Raw genomic sequence first — 14,247 nt, 5'->3', positions numbered from 1 at the left:
TAGGCATATCATTTTATAGGTATAGAAAAATAAAGTTAAAGAAAAAAAATCTTGAAAGAAGCCAGAGAGGGAAAAATATCTTACCTATAGAGGAACAAAGAGAAATTACATCCATTATCTCCTCAGAAATCATTCAAGAAAGAAAAAAGTTGAGAGAAATATTTAATATTATGAGAAAGGAAAACCCTCCAACCTAAAATCTATAACCTATAAAATTATCATTCAATAGGGAAGCAAATTTAAGACTTTATCAGACAAGTGAAAGTGAGAGAATTTGTTGCCAATACACCTGGCTTGCAAGAAATGTTAAAAGAGCTTCTTTTTTTGTTAGGAGGAAAATAATGTAGGTTAGGCTATCAGACCTATATAAACAAAGGAAAGGAATCAAAAAAAGAAGTAAAGGTAAAATTGAACACAATGTGCATTTTTCTCAGAATTACATCCATTGCTTATGTTAATTGACACCAAAATTTTAATGATTTTGTCTGCTAATCAACAAGTGTCAGTTGCATTCTGACTATAGTCCTACCAGCAACCTGTATGATGTGTGAGAAAGAGGTGAGATATTAAATCCAATCAATATTTAACAAAAAATTATTGTGAATCTTCTGTGTGCCACAACTGCTATTGTTTGCAGAAGGTACCATATTTTAATTTAATTTTTTTTCATCACCATGTATCTCCCCTATACCCTCTTCCACCTCCACTCACCCACCTCCCCCCAACAATCACCACACTGCAGAGGATACAATTTTAATAAAAGCACCGAGTCCTAGCTTTCACGGAGCTATTCGTCTACATAATTTTAGACTATATCAAAATTCATCTAACAATGACCAAAATTGAGGACATAATAGAAGATGTTTTCTCTGTTCTGTATTGTTTTTGGCTGCAGTTAATTAGAAAGGAGTACAGATATCCACAGGAAAGGGGGGTAAGAGACTAATAACTGATCATTCTGTTTAAGCACGCTGGTATACAGCGTATACTGTACACTAAGTTAAAAATATTTCTCTTTCAAGGTAACTGAACTGCACAACATCAAAAATATAACCAGGCTGCCTCGAGAAACAAAGAAGCATGCCGTGGCAATTATCTTTCACGATGAAACCTCCAAGACATTTGCCTGCGAGTCAGGTAAGCAATTACAGCCCGATCTGCAGCTTGAGGAAACTGAGCTGCTTCTGAGACAGTGGCCCAGATGGATTAAGATACATAGCTGAATAGGGTGGCTTATTGTGATGAGAATGCATCCCAGAAGATTTTAGTAAGAAGCTCAGCATAGTGATTTACAGATGTTTTTGGTTTTTTGCTTATTATCTGTCTGTGTCTGGATTTTGCTCCAAGGTGGTCAGAGTACTGGTAAGGTTTCCATCCAAGCTTGGAGAATTAAGTAAACAGTGCCTGGGCAATGTCATTAGGGCAAGGTTATGACTTGTATTCTGGTTCTTGCTGGTGCAGCTTGGAGGCATTTGGTATGGCCATTATAATGCTGCCTTGCAGAAAGGGTGGTGTGGCTTGGCCTGTCCCAGCCCCTTCAAGGTAGAACTTTGAGCAATTGGTTGCTTTCATGGATTCCCACTGTACAAGTAAATATCTTTCAGGTTAAATTTGAGCATCCCAATTCATAAAGTATCGAGACACAGGCAGTTTCTACTTTCAAGTTGCAGTATTTTTCATTTTGCAATTCCTGTGCTATGTAATATACTAGTTGTCTTGCTATCATTTTTTAAAGATTTTGCATAATGAAATGGTGCATTCATTTTATAATGGATAGGAGCAAAAAGCAGTCAGAGTTTGAAAATGTAAATTTAAAATAATAGCTAAGTGTTTAGGAGAAACTTTACTGATTACTTTAAAAAAATAAACCCTGCCCTAGTCAGTTTGGCTCAGTGGATAGAGCGTCAACCTGTGGACTGAGGGGTCCCAGGTTTGATTCCTGTCAAGGGCACGTGCCCGGTTGTGGGCTCAATCCCCAGCAGGGGGCATGCAGGAGGCAACCGATCACTGATTCTCATCATTGATGTTTCTATCTCTCTTTCCCTCTCCCTTCCTCTCTGAAATCAATAAATATATATTTTAAAAATGTAAAATAAACTTTTTTATGTATAGTTAAAGTTTATAGGGATAAATAATACCAGGTTATATTATTCTAAACCAATAATGTCACTTTGCCTAAATCAAATTGCTCACACCTCCTCACCTACATGTATTTCAATTTTACTAAACAATTAGCATTTATCAAAGTGTTCCTCTTTCCTTGAATGCCTTATTTCTTTCACTATACTTTTCTTCACTCGTCATCTGACTTCATTTCATAATTTAAAATGGACTTTTTAGAGTTGCACAGAAGTCTGCTAACTGGTCATAGAAATCCCCATTCTGTACTAGAATCTGTCCCAACCTTGCCTAGATCATATCTTAATATTCACATGTATTTGTGCCTTCTTAAAACTATCTTCAAACTGTCTATAACCACCTCACTTTTTCTGAGATCTGAAATAATGTCTCATATTAAAACCAATGACAATCAGAAAAGTGGTTTTCAAAAAAAGATATAGAATGATTTTCACCACTGATGATATGTCTCAAGCTTCAATTGTCAGTACTGTTTTCCATTTTTGAAATTGCACTGAGCCCTAATGTGGAGACATAGGCAACACTGGAGTAGATTATTTCAGATAAGAATGATATTGAATTATGGTCTGACATAATTCAGAAATACAGGCTGAGTTGTAACCCGCAAGTCTGAAGTTGAAACCTTTTTAAAATGTATTTATTTTATTTTTTGGCAGCAATGGTAATTTCATGGTTCATGTAAGATTTTTTGAGAAATGAAGGGCTCTTTGTTCAAAGAGAATGGCCTTAATTTCCGAGATAAGAATTTCTGAAGAGTGAGGCTAAAGCTAGATCTGAATATAAAGACAGAAGAATGCTTGTTTAAATTATGATTTACATGAAAGTATTATTTCTTTGGTTAAAACCACACTTTATGTGCAGCTATAGCAGTGTGCTTAAAGCTAGTGACAAATTATGTTTAAGAAACAATGGCATGATTTTTTAAAAATGTCTTCATGGCACATGCCAATGGAATAAAAGGAAGGACTTGGAACACAACAAGGAATTTGAATATCTTTTTCTTGCAAATTATAAAACTCAGACTATAAAGCAGTCAGGGATGTCAAAATAGCAAGAAGATTCAAGCCCAGATTAGGCAGAGTTCTGACATTTATTTCTAATGCAAACACAGGTAAAAGTGTAGTCTCCTAATGGCTTGTGGGAATGGGAGTTGTTTCAATTATTTTTGCCAAGAAAACTGGCAACTGTTATGAAATTAATATGCATACCCTTGACCCAGTGAACCTCTTTGGAGCATATCCCATATGGACAACTGTACCTGCACATGAGGGTGTACGTTTAAGCACATTATGTGTAACAACAACAAAATTTGAAACCAGTGAGTGTTTATCAAGGAAATAGTTGAACAAACTATGATATATTCTTATCCTATATAATAAAGAGGTACTATGCAAATTGACCGTCATGCCCTCGCACAAGATGGCTGCCCCCATGTGGTCACAGATGGCCACCAGAAGATGGCCGGCAGGGGAGGGCAGTTGTGTGCGATCAGGCCAGCAGGGGAGGGCAGTTAGGGCTGACCAGGCCTGAAGGGGAGGGCAGTTGGGGGCAACCGGGCCAGCAGGGGAACAGTTAGACGTCGATTAGGCTGGCAGGGGAGTGGTTAGGGGGTGATCAGGCTGGCAGGCAAGCGAGCAGTTGGGAGCCAGCAGTCCTGGATTGTGAGAGGATGTCCAACTTTCAGTTTAGGCACGATCCTTCACAAGGATCGGGCCTAAACCAGCAATTGGACATCCCCTGAGGGTTCCCAGATTAGAGAGGGTGCAGGCTGGGCTGAGGGACACCCCTCAGTGCACAAATTTTGTGCACCATGCCTCTAGTCCTAAAATAATATGCAATCACTAAAAAGAATTCTAATTAAACCAATTAACATGAAAACATTTCTATGAAGTTGAGTTCTTCAAATAAAACAACCAGCAATATATATACTGAATAATCACATTTTGTAAAATAGATGAGAGAGAAAGTGTGTGAGTGTTTTAACAAGCATTACCAGGTGAGGGAAGATGATAATGAGGTGAATGGAAAAGGAAGATGGGGGGAAAAAGATAAGCAAAATGGGAGAAGTAAGAAAATAAAATGAACAGAAGAAAATACCCAGCATATAAACTATCCTATTTACATGAGACTGTGCATACATGAATGTGCATATGAATGTATCCAATATTTTTAGTCATCAGCAAAATGGTAATTAAAATGACAATGAGATATTAGTATGCACCCATCAGAATGGCTAAAATTAAAAAAAAATAGTAACACCACCAAATGCTTGTGAGGTTTTGGAGAAACTGTATCACTCATATATTGTAGGTGGGAATGTAAAATGCTATAGCCATTCTGGAAAATGGTTGGCAGCTTCTTATAAAATTAAGCATGTAATTATCACAGAATCCGACAATTGCACTCTTGGACATTTATCCCGAAAAAATAAAAATAAAAACTTATGTACACACACACACGCACACACGCATGCACACACACACACCTACATCATACAAAAATGTTCACAGTAGCTTTTTTCATAATAGTGCCAAACTAGAAAGAGCCCTCATGTTCTTCAACTAACTGGGGTGTACTCATACCATGAAGATCTCCTCAGCAATCAGAAGAAACAAACTATTGATCCATGCAGCACACATGAACCTCACCCAACCATCTCCTTTTCTCCCATTTTCAGGGGAGGTTTCTCATGTTTCCTGCCCCTCATCTGAGTACTTCAGCTCTATGCTCCCACTACACCCTGAACTTGGACTTCATGTCCCCTATTCAAAATATCTCTACTCTCTCAGATATTAAGCGCAATTAAGACATGACCCTGGAGTTCCCAGCACCACAGTGTTAATAAGAACTTGTTGGCTTGATGAATTCATGAATTAGTAAAATTTATATTTGTTTTATTATAATTATATATTTATCATTCTCTTTTTACAAAGAGATAGTTGTTGTTTTTCCAAAATAAATTTTAGAGACTAATTGGATAGCACCATGAGAAAATTTTTAAAATTTCCAAATAATAGATTGTTCTGTGTTGTGATGGTGGGGGGTGAGAGCAAATGACAAATACGGCATGCACAAGTGTGTACGCATATGCATGTGTGTGATTTTGTGAGTGTGCATGCAAGCATAAATTGCCATGGCCCACCAAGTCTGTTACAATGATTCTATGAATACAACATAGTTGAAGCCCTGGCTGGGTAACTCAGTTGGTTAGAGCATCATTCAGATACACCAAGGTTGCATATACAATAATATATGCCCTGGTAAGGGCATATGCAATACTGAACCTATGAATGCATAAATAACTGGAGCAACAAATATCTCTCTCTCCTGAAAAATCAATAACTAAAAATTAAAAAAATAAAACATAGTTGAATACAAGTGAGAAGTTCTGCATTTTCACCTATTCTTTCAAAAGAGAGCCCTGGTCTTTTGTTTGGATTGTTGGGTGTTTTTTTTGTTTGTTTGTTTTTTGGTTATTGGTTGTTGTTGTTTTTTTGTATTTTTTGAGTATGTTCAATCTCAAATTAATGTCTAGTAAATGAAGGAGCCAATGGCTTAGATGTTGGAAACTCAGAGTTTGGGGAATAGAGACTTCTTACGTTCATTAAGGAAAGGGAACAAAGAGCTCAAGAGTGTCTGTCTTTGTCATTATATGAAACCCAAAAACTTATCTCCAAATAAGAGGGCAAGAAGTATTTGAAATCTGAGCAACCTGGTTAATTTCCTAAAAAATTATTTGAAGTGTTGAATTTATTCTCTATTGTAATGAAGATATTACTATACTTTCTTCCATTCAAAATCTGTAATGGCATAGTTATAGAATTAATAAATTCCCCACATTAAAAATATTTCCTAATATATCTATACATTCATAATTATTTTTTTAAGTCTTGCATAAATATTGCTTTGTACCTGAAATACCTGAATATAAGTATATCACATTTCAGTTTATTGTTATTATATTTCATAAATTCTATACTTCATTTCTGAGAGAACATTATTTTCTAAATAACCTCACTTCCCCATTAATTGTGTGTTAGTCAATAAGTTATTTTCTATTTTATAATATTATTATTAGTTGTTATAAGAAAGCATTTTCCCATCAGAGGATCCTCTAAGGTTTTCTGCCTCTCAGGCTTCACATAATTTTTCTGACTACAAATCAGTCCAAAAAGGATTTAGCCAAAAGTCCATCCTGAATTCAAAATGAAAGGTAATAGGCATGCATTTAAGCCTTTATTTTGGTTAGCATTTTTATTATATATGCAATTTCAAAACCTGTGTTTGCTCCCACCTGTGACATAGAACCTATAGACATTAGAAATTAACTTGCTATGCATCTTTGTTAAAGATTTAGACACTAGCCTAACCGGTTTGGCTCAGTGGATAGAGCATTGACCTGCGGATTGAAAGGTCCCAGGTTCGATTCCAGTCAAGGGCATGTACCTGGGTTGCAGGCACATCCCCAGTAGGAGGTGTGCAGGAGGCAGCTGATAGATGTTTCTCTCTCATCAATGTTTCTAACTCTCTATCCCCTCCCTTTCTCTCTGTAAAAAAATTAATAAAATGTATTAAAAAAAATTAGGCACTAGATTTTTGATATGATGTGAAGTACAATTGCTGTCCATGAATATTATAATAAAGAATACATATATATATAATATGTGTGTGTATTGTTTCACCCAAAGTGCTTTTTATTTTATTTAAAAACAAAAACAAAAAAAATCCCTATTCTCTGATTAGGAAATCCTATAAACCATGTGGATTATTTAATTTTGAAAGGACTCAATTTATGCCTAAGAATGAAGGAATTGTCCCTAATTTAAAGGTCCTATACTTCAGGTACTCACCCCAGATTATAGAACTTTTTTGTTTGTGGCAATACAGCTAATTTGATAGAAGTGGGTCAGTAAAACAACTGATAGATTTGAATGATTGTTTACTTGTATAATCAAATATGACTTCAGATTGTTAAAGAATAGTTTATGTAACCCAAATAACAGCTAGTTTACATCCAGTACAAAGGAGGAAATCCATTGTACTGTTTTTAATAAGTTAAATTTAGGGTGTGACATTAGGAAAAATATTCACTGCTGCTGCTCGGAGTCACATGGTCTGCAGATAAACATCATACTTCAGTTTCGAGTGATGTCAGTCCAGCATTTTCGTGAGCAATTTGCTTTGGGGATAATGGGAGACATTTCTATTTACTGATTGTTCAGTACAAATGACAACTCGAATTAAGTTGGAACAACTTGTCTTTCCAGCTGACTCAGTCACTGTGGAATAGTTGCTGGTTTATGACCATCTGATTCTTAGCTATCCTGCTAAGAGATTTGGAAGAAATCATTAAAAAAACAAAAAAAATCTAGTGACCTTATGTGATCCGAAATTTGTTGGGATTTTGAAGTTATTTCTTCAGAGAAAGTGAAACACTGTATGGCAGTGACAGTGTAATGAGACTTTAAATTTTTAATGCTCTTCACAGACACCATTGAATAAAGATACCAAACCTTCAGGTGCACCCTCTCATGAAAAGATTAAATTAATTCGGCAAAATCTGGGCACGATTGTCAGGTTGCCATGATAAACAAATCAGAGACAGAACTGAGGGGAGCAAAATTTGATCAGTCTTGATTACCTTGCGGTATCTAGGCGCTAAAGTGCCTTGGAGGTGAGTGAGATGGTCTGGGAGATTCAGTTCCTGCTCAGGGACCCAAATTGTGGCTGAGGTGAGTTGACTCCACTTATGTTGAATGTGACTGTGCATGATCCCTAAAAGAGCTTCTTTGATTTGGGATGTTGGAAACAAAGGTTCCAATCAGGTTATATATTTTCATTGTTAGAGGAAAATATATAACCTGATTAACAATTAAATTAAGTATATACAATTAAGTGAGACGTGTAATACTGATGTATCCTGGTTTGATCACTCACGAAAGACTGATAAACTCTAGAAACTGATGGCTTGAGAATAAAGTCTAGTTCATGTCCTGTGTCAGCACTCTGTCTTCCCATCACCCATTCTCACCTCCAGCATGCTGCCCTTCTGGCTGGGCTGCCTCTGCGTTCTCTGCCCATCATGTCATACAATAAAGCATTGGCTAACTCTCATGCCCTTCCTCTGAGCCAACCAAGTAGACCACCCTCCCCCCCAAATCAATCAAGCTCCAGAAAGTACTTTTAGAACGAACTACTAGATGTGCAAGAATTTACAAAGTGTTTTCCAAGTTTTATGAACAATTACCATCCATGGATGTCAGCTGGAAAATGGTTTGATAGGGAGGCGTCCTTGTTGTTCCTGATTCCTGTGTATTAAGAAAATGTACTTTTGCTTTACTTTCCGAATTTCCATAAAGAAATTACTTTTGATGTGTCACTAAAATTATACCATATGCTATTCCGTTATACAGAACTGTTGTAAGAAATCAAACCGTGTATAATTGGATGCCAGGCTTTTTGAAATCCTAATGCAGAAATAGAGTTTGAATATTTTATGGGGAAATAAAACTTTTATTTGAAGTGTTGAAGGAAGACTTAAAATTTGAGTATGTTTCTTAAGTGGCAACTCATCTCAGTAAACTAAAAAAAGTGTTTTTAATTTAAACTTTCTAAAAATGTTTTTAACAGTTACTATCCAATAGTGCAATAGGCCTCAGGACTGAATTTATTTTTTTTTTTGCCAACTTGTCTGTCATGTGTCCATATATTTGTAAAAGGTTCACTGTAAATAGAGTAGGAAGAGGTCATAGTGACAAGTCCTGCTGTAGCACAAAACAGGGTTTTACAATAAAAAGAGTTTGTAGTGGATTGAATTGTGTCCCTTCCCCAAAAGAATTTACCTCCCAACCTTTGTTACTTTATTTGGAAATGGGATGTTTAGAGATGCAATCAAGTCAAGATGAAGTCATGGTTAATTAGAGTCTCCCTACATCTGTCCAATGACTAGTATCTTTATAAGAGAAAGGAAAGGAAAATTTGGAACAGAGGCATGAAGGAAACAGAGATAAGAAAGCTCTGTGAAGACAGAGGCAGAGATTGGAGAGATGGAGCTACGATCAAGGAAGCCCAGGACTGCTGACCTCCTCAGAAGCCAGGAGAGGCCTGGGCAGTTGTGGCTCAGGGACTGCTGGCACCTGGCTTTCCATCTCCCTGCCCACAGAGCTGTGAGAGAGTCATTTCTGCTGTTTTAAACCACCCAGTTTGTGATAATTTATTATGACAGTCCCACTACTAATACAGGGCTCTTCCAAATTAGTTTTTATTTAAAATATATCATTTGTGGAGGGCTTTGAATGAGTTTCAACAGAAAGGTGGAGAGAAAAAGGAATTCCATGTGTAAAAGAAAATGATGAAATTCCTTGTGTTTTTAAAGTAGTTTGGGGAGCAGGGACAGAAAAATGAAAATAGGTGAGACAGGGGTTCAGGAGTTTGGACTTTGTTATGAACACACATGGGGCAAGTTCAAGTTCTTTCTTTTTAAACTACAAATTACATGTTCTTTCTGACTCTAATAATAAGACTGACGTTATGTCCTGAAAGTACTTAGAAATAAGTGTTGTAGAAGATCAAAGAAACCCCAGAGACACTTAGAGAAATGGAGTTACACAGCTTTATTACACCAGCGGTCTCAGAGGAGTTGCCTCAAAAGTCTGCGCAAACCAATATGGTGGAAGCTCTTCTTTTATCCCCTTTGGTTTCTTTGTCCCCCAAATATGGATGGGATTGCTGGACCTTTCGTGGGCTTTGGAAAAAGCCCCGTGTGTTGGGATGGGGGCCTTGAGACCATATCTAAGGGCCTGGCCTGACACCAGCACTGATAAACCCCTCCGGGGGTTGTGTATTGTTCATGGTTTATGGCCTCTGTAAAATGAGAGCATTTAGGTAACAGGTCTTGCAAGACCAGATTGTGGAGAAAGAGGCAGTGACTTAATTATAGGTTATCAAGAATGTACATTAGGTTACTGACACAGATTCAGATTGCTAGCCCCCCCAAACGTCAGGGTTACATTGGAGTTAGCCTTTTAGCCTTCCCATAAGTACTAAGTAAAGTGCAATGTTTAAATTCATAGTTCAGCCTACAAGAAAGAAAGGAGGTGCCACAAAAAGCTAAAATGAAAGCTAAAAGTTTTCAAGAGGAATGAACTGGAGCTCAAGTGAATGGAGCTGGGAGGAGTGAATGGACCTGGAGCCTGGGCTGGTCTCTGTAATGAACATGTAATATGGGTGCGTCTTCACAGCTGTGACTTCCTGGCAGGAGATAGCTATGGCTTCCACAAGTTGGGGAAAGAGAACTACGAGATGTCAATAAGAAATTATTAAAGAAAAATATTCACGTGCCAGCAAAGAACAATGACTAGAAAACTTTCTCCTGTAGGCAAGGCTTCTGGGACAACCTCAATCCCACACCTGCCCCCTGACATTTCTGTGCCATTAACTACCTGCATAATCCCAGACACCACAAGCCCAGGGATTTCTCTAAACTGACACAGAATAGCAATTCTGCTTCAGCAGCACCTGCCTCTTGGGATTCCCATGTGTACCTTCTGAAATAGGAGTTTGCCGGCAGAGATTACCAAAGTCATAAGCAAACAAGGACCAAGGGTGAAAGTGATAAAATAGACCAATTATGTACAAGGATAACATAATTGTTGTAGTGCCTTCTATACAATAGAAAATTAATGAGCTAAATCGTTCATTGGCTTGTCATTGATTTAAAAAACTAAATACTCTTCAGTAGTTAAAACTAATGACCAAAATTGTGTTTATCGACTTGAAAAGATGCAGATTAAGTGAAAAATGCTGTTCACAAAATATACCATAAAAGCCCAGTATTTTGAACATGCAGGCACACACACACAAATATTTTTGTGTCATAGAACATAACACACTGAAAATTCACATCAATGACTTTGCCTTTGTGAGCAAATATCAATGAAATCCCCTTTATTTCTTTATACTCTAAAAGTTGCTTAATTAGCATGCATTGTTTTATTATTTTATGTCATATTAAAATATGATACATAGGTAACAATCTAAATAATAGTATTACAAACACCCTGTGAACCTAACAATCACTTTAAGAAATAAATAAATGAAATACAGTAAAAATATGAGATGAGTGCTTTTGCTACAATTATATCAGTCCCTGAAATACAGTAAAAATATGAGATGAGTGCTTTTGCTACAATTATATCAGTCCCTAGAATTACAAACAAGCTTTGCATGTTTGTATTTAGTAAACATTTGTGATTCATATTTATTTCTGAAAATTATAGGGTTTTTTATGTAATATTGAAATTTACATAAATATATTCCATACCCCATTCTTTGGCAAGTCACCATTTTTCCTTATTGTCATATTTGTGAACTTCTACTGTGATAAACATGGTGCTAGTTCATTTACTTTGTGTTGTTACAGGATTATACCATGCTGTATTTCCGATAGCTGTTATATTCCTTTTAAAAGAAAAGGGAGAGGCAGAGAGAGAGAAACATTGATGGGAGAATGAAACATTGATTGGCTGCCTGCACATTCCCTATTGGGTTAGCACCTGCAACCTGGGCATGAGTCCTGACCTGGAATCAACTGGCAACTTTTTGGTGCATGGGATGACACCCAACCAACTGGGCCACGATGGCCAGGGCACTAAGTTATAGGGTATTCTTAAAATATGTTTACTCGCTCCAAGTTGGTATCCATCAGCATCCAATTGCGTGTTCTTTTCCCGTAAACAATTAATAGAATGAACTATTTTAACGTATTTCCTGCAAAGTCATGGTCAGACACATGCTCTGGAGCCAGACGTCTGAGTTCAAGTCCTCAGGGATTCCTCCTCTGTAAACAGGGCCAGTAACAATTTCACCACATGGGTTTATAATAAAAATGTAATATCAGAGGAACAAAGCCCAGCACATATCACACATTTGACAAATGACAGTTAATAGAGGGTGGGGCAAAAGTAGGTTTACAATTGTTCATATGGAAAGTAATACTAGTAATTAATAAATAATAAGAAAAGAATAATATGTGTTTTGCATATGCACAACTGTAAACCTACTTTTGCCTCACCCTGTATTATCACCATTTTTATTTCGAGTCAGTTCCAGTTGGGCACATGACAGCATTATCCTGAATAGACTTTTAAATTCATATTTCTGTCATATGTAGGATTTCCACAACTATATTCACAATCAAGACAGGTCTGTGAATTTTTTATACTTTCCTAGAAAGGCTCTGGCCTGAGGATATTGTCAGTGTTCACGCACAAAAAAAAGTCCAAGTGTTCCTGATTTTAAGCTCTAGACAGTTAAAAAACAAATGAAATCCTAGTTTCACGTTGCTTTTGAAACCATTGTAGCAGCAGATATTTCCAAGGGGCACTTTGCAAGCTTTATGGCCATGTAGGCTTTCTAAGTCTACCTGAACGCATTCTGGTCATTTCCCTTTCCTGGAGCACTGTCCACATCATCCTGACTTTCAGATTCCTCTCCTCCTGAACAGGCAGCAACTGCCTGGGTTCAAAGGCTGGCTCCCCACTTGTTAGTGATGTGTTTGGGAGCAGGTGACCTTCCTTGCAAAAACTTTGGTCTTGACATCTTTCAAAAGGTAATTAGAGAAAGTACTAAAATTGATCATCACTTATACAGTGACGGGAGCTTATTCTTTTCATTTGTATACACATTCTCATTTCTAAAATTTTGTATTGGTCTATCTTCTTCTTTTTTTATTATTTGGAGTGTTTAGGAATGTATATATTTTCCAGTCTTGTTTTAGGAAGATATTGACAAGTGACTATGAGAAAGTGAGTCCAGGATTAATGTGGCATTCCTGTAAATGGTTTTAATGGTTGACAGTAGTTTAAACTGGATAAGGACAGGAGTGAGGACATCAAGGAGTGATTAAGTCTGAATATATGGTAGAATCATATATGGTAATGGACTGGTGGTCTTGATGGAGTTCAAAGAGTGTTGGAATTAAGATACTTAATGGAGTAAACTGGAAAGAGGGGCTGGGCTGAGATTAGAATGTGGGAAAATAGTTTTAATGAAAGATGTTAACTTTGATTATTTGAAAAGTTTTCTTATGGGAAATAGTTAATTCTTCAATAACAAAGATGGTGCCTTGCACATAGTAAGAACAGTAACAAATTAGGCATTAATTTCCCTTTTGAAGCTTTCTGTTTCAGAAGATTGAGAGACACAATACCCCTGCTCCCGATACCATCCTAAGAAACTCCACATAGAAAACCCATTTCCTTTTCAAATGCAGTCCTTTCTGGTTGTGTTTTCCAGGCATGCACCTTCTTATTAGCTTATAAACCCCATTGCCTTATTTTTATGACTTTCTCCAGCTCTATAAGGAGAGAAAACAGAGGCTAGAGAATTATATTTAAGTCCACAGTTTGATAACCTCTGTCTCTTGCGAATTCGAGCTTTGTATTATAGAAGCCCATCACAGTGACATCTGCAGGATTTATTTGTTTCGATAACTATAATTTCTTAGGCAGAATAAATCACAAAGCTGCCTCTTAATGTCTGCAGCCCAAAGCATTTTCCTTTAGTGTGTCACTGAAGTGCTGTGAAATAAGCGCTAGGGTTTTGTGTTTACGTGCCCTGTTGCCACTTGCTTTAAGCTGTATTTTCCTGTCTTTAAATGCACTACTTCTAACAATATAGCCATGGTTCACTAAATTGAACTGAATTTGTTTTTAAATAGTGAGGCAGATGTCAGCACCAAATTAGATTGAATGCAGGTCACCTCGGCTTCCTTAGATAATAGAGCTTGCAGGCATTGAATGGAAATTGTAGAATGACACCATGAAAATTGAGATTTAGAGATCTGAGCAACTGGTAGGCATAAAAAAGTATGATTATGAGTGAAGGGATACAAATGTAAAAACTTTAAAAAATATTATTAACCTTGAGACTGGAATATGAGGAATATAAGAATTTATGGTAGTATACCCGACAGGGAAGAGAAAAAGTAACTGCTCTTGTCCACCGCCACCTCTCCTAAATCACATGAAAGCAAAATAAACACAATTTAGTTGGAATCACCATTTCCCTATTTCCATAATACTTTGTTTAGACATTGTAATAATTATT

General features: G+C 36.8%; 1 protein-coding gene across 2 annotated transcripts in view; it reads left to right on the top strand.

Annotated features, from left to right (window-relative positions):
- Positions 1-14,247, top strand: part of DOK6 (docking protein 6) — a 257,390-nt gene that overhangs the window by 96,392 nt on the left and 146,751 nt on the right. For both annotated transcript variants that reach the window (XM_080686943.1, XM_080686944.1), the window contains exon 3: positions 1,023-1,137. In XM_080686943.1, the coding sequence (XP_080543069.1) occupies positions 1,023-1,137 (115 nt within the window). The remainder of the gene's footprint in view (positions 1-1,022; positions 1,138-14,247) is intronic.

This window comes from Plecotus auritus (assembly GCF_963455305.1).
Source record: "Plecotus auritus genome assembly, chromosome: 8".
Taxonomy (NCBI): Eukaryota; Metazoa; Chordata; class Mammalia; order Chiroptera; family Vespertilionidae; genus Plecotus; species Plecotus auritus.
The sequence above is the reverse complement of the archived record's forward strand: the minus strand, read 5'-3'. Positions and strand labels throughout refer to the sequence as shown.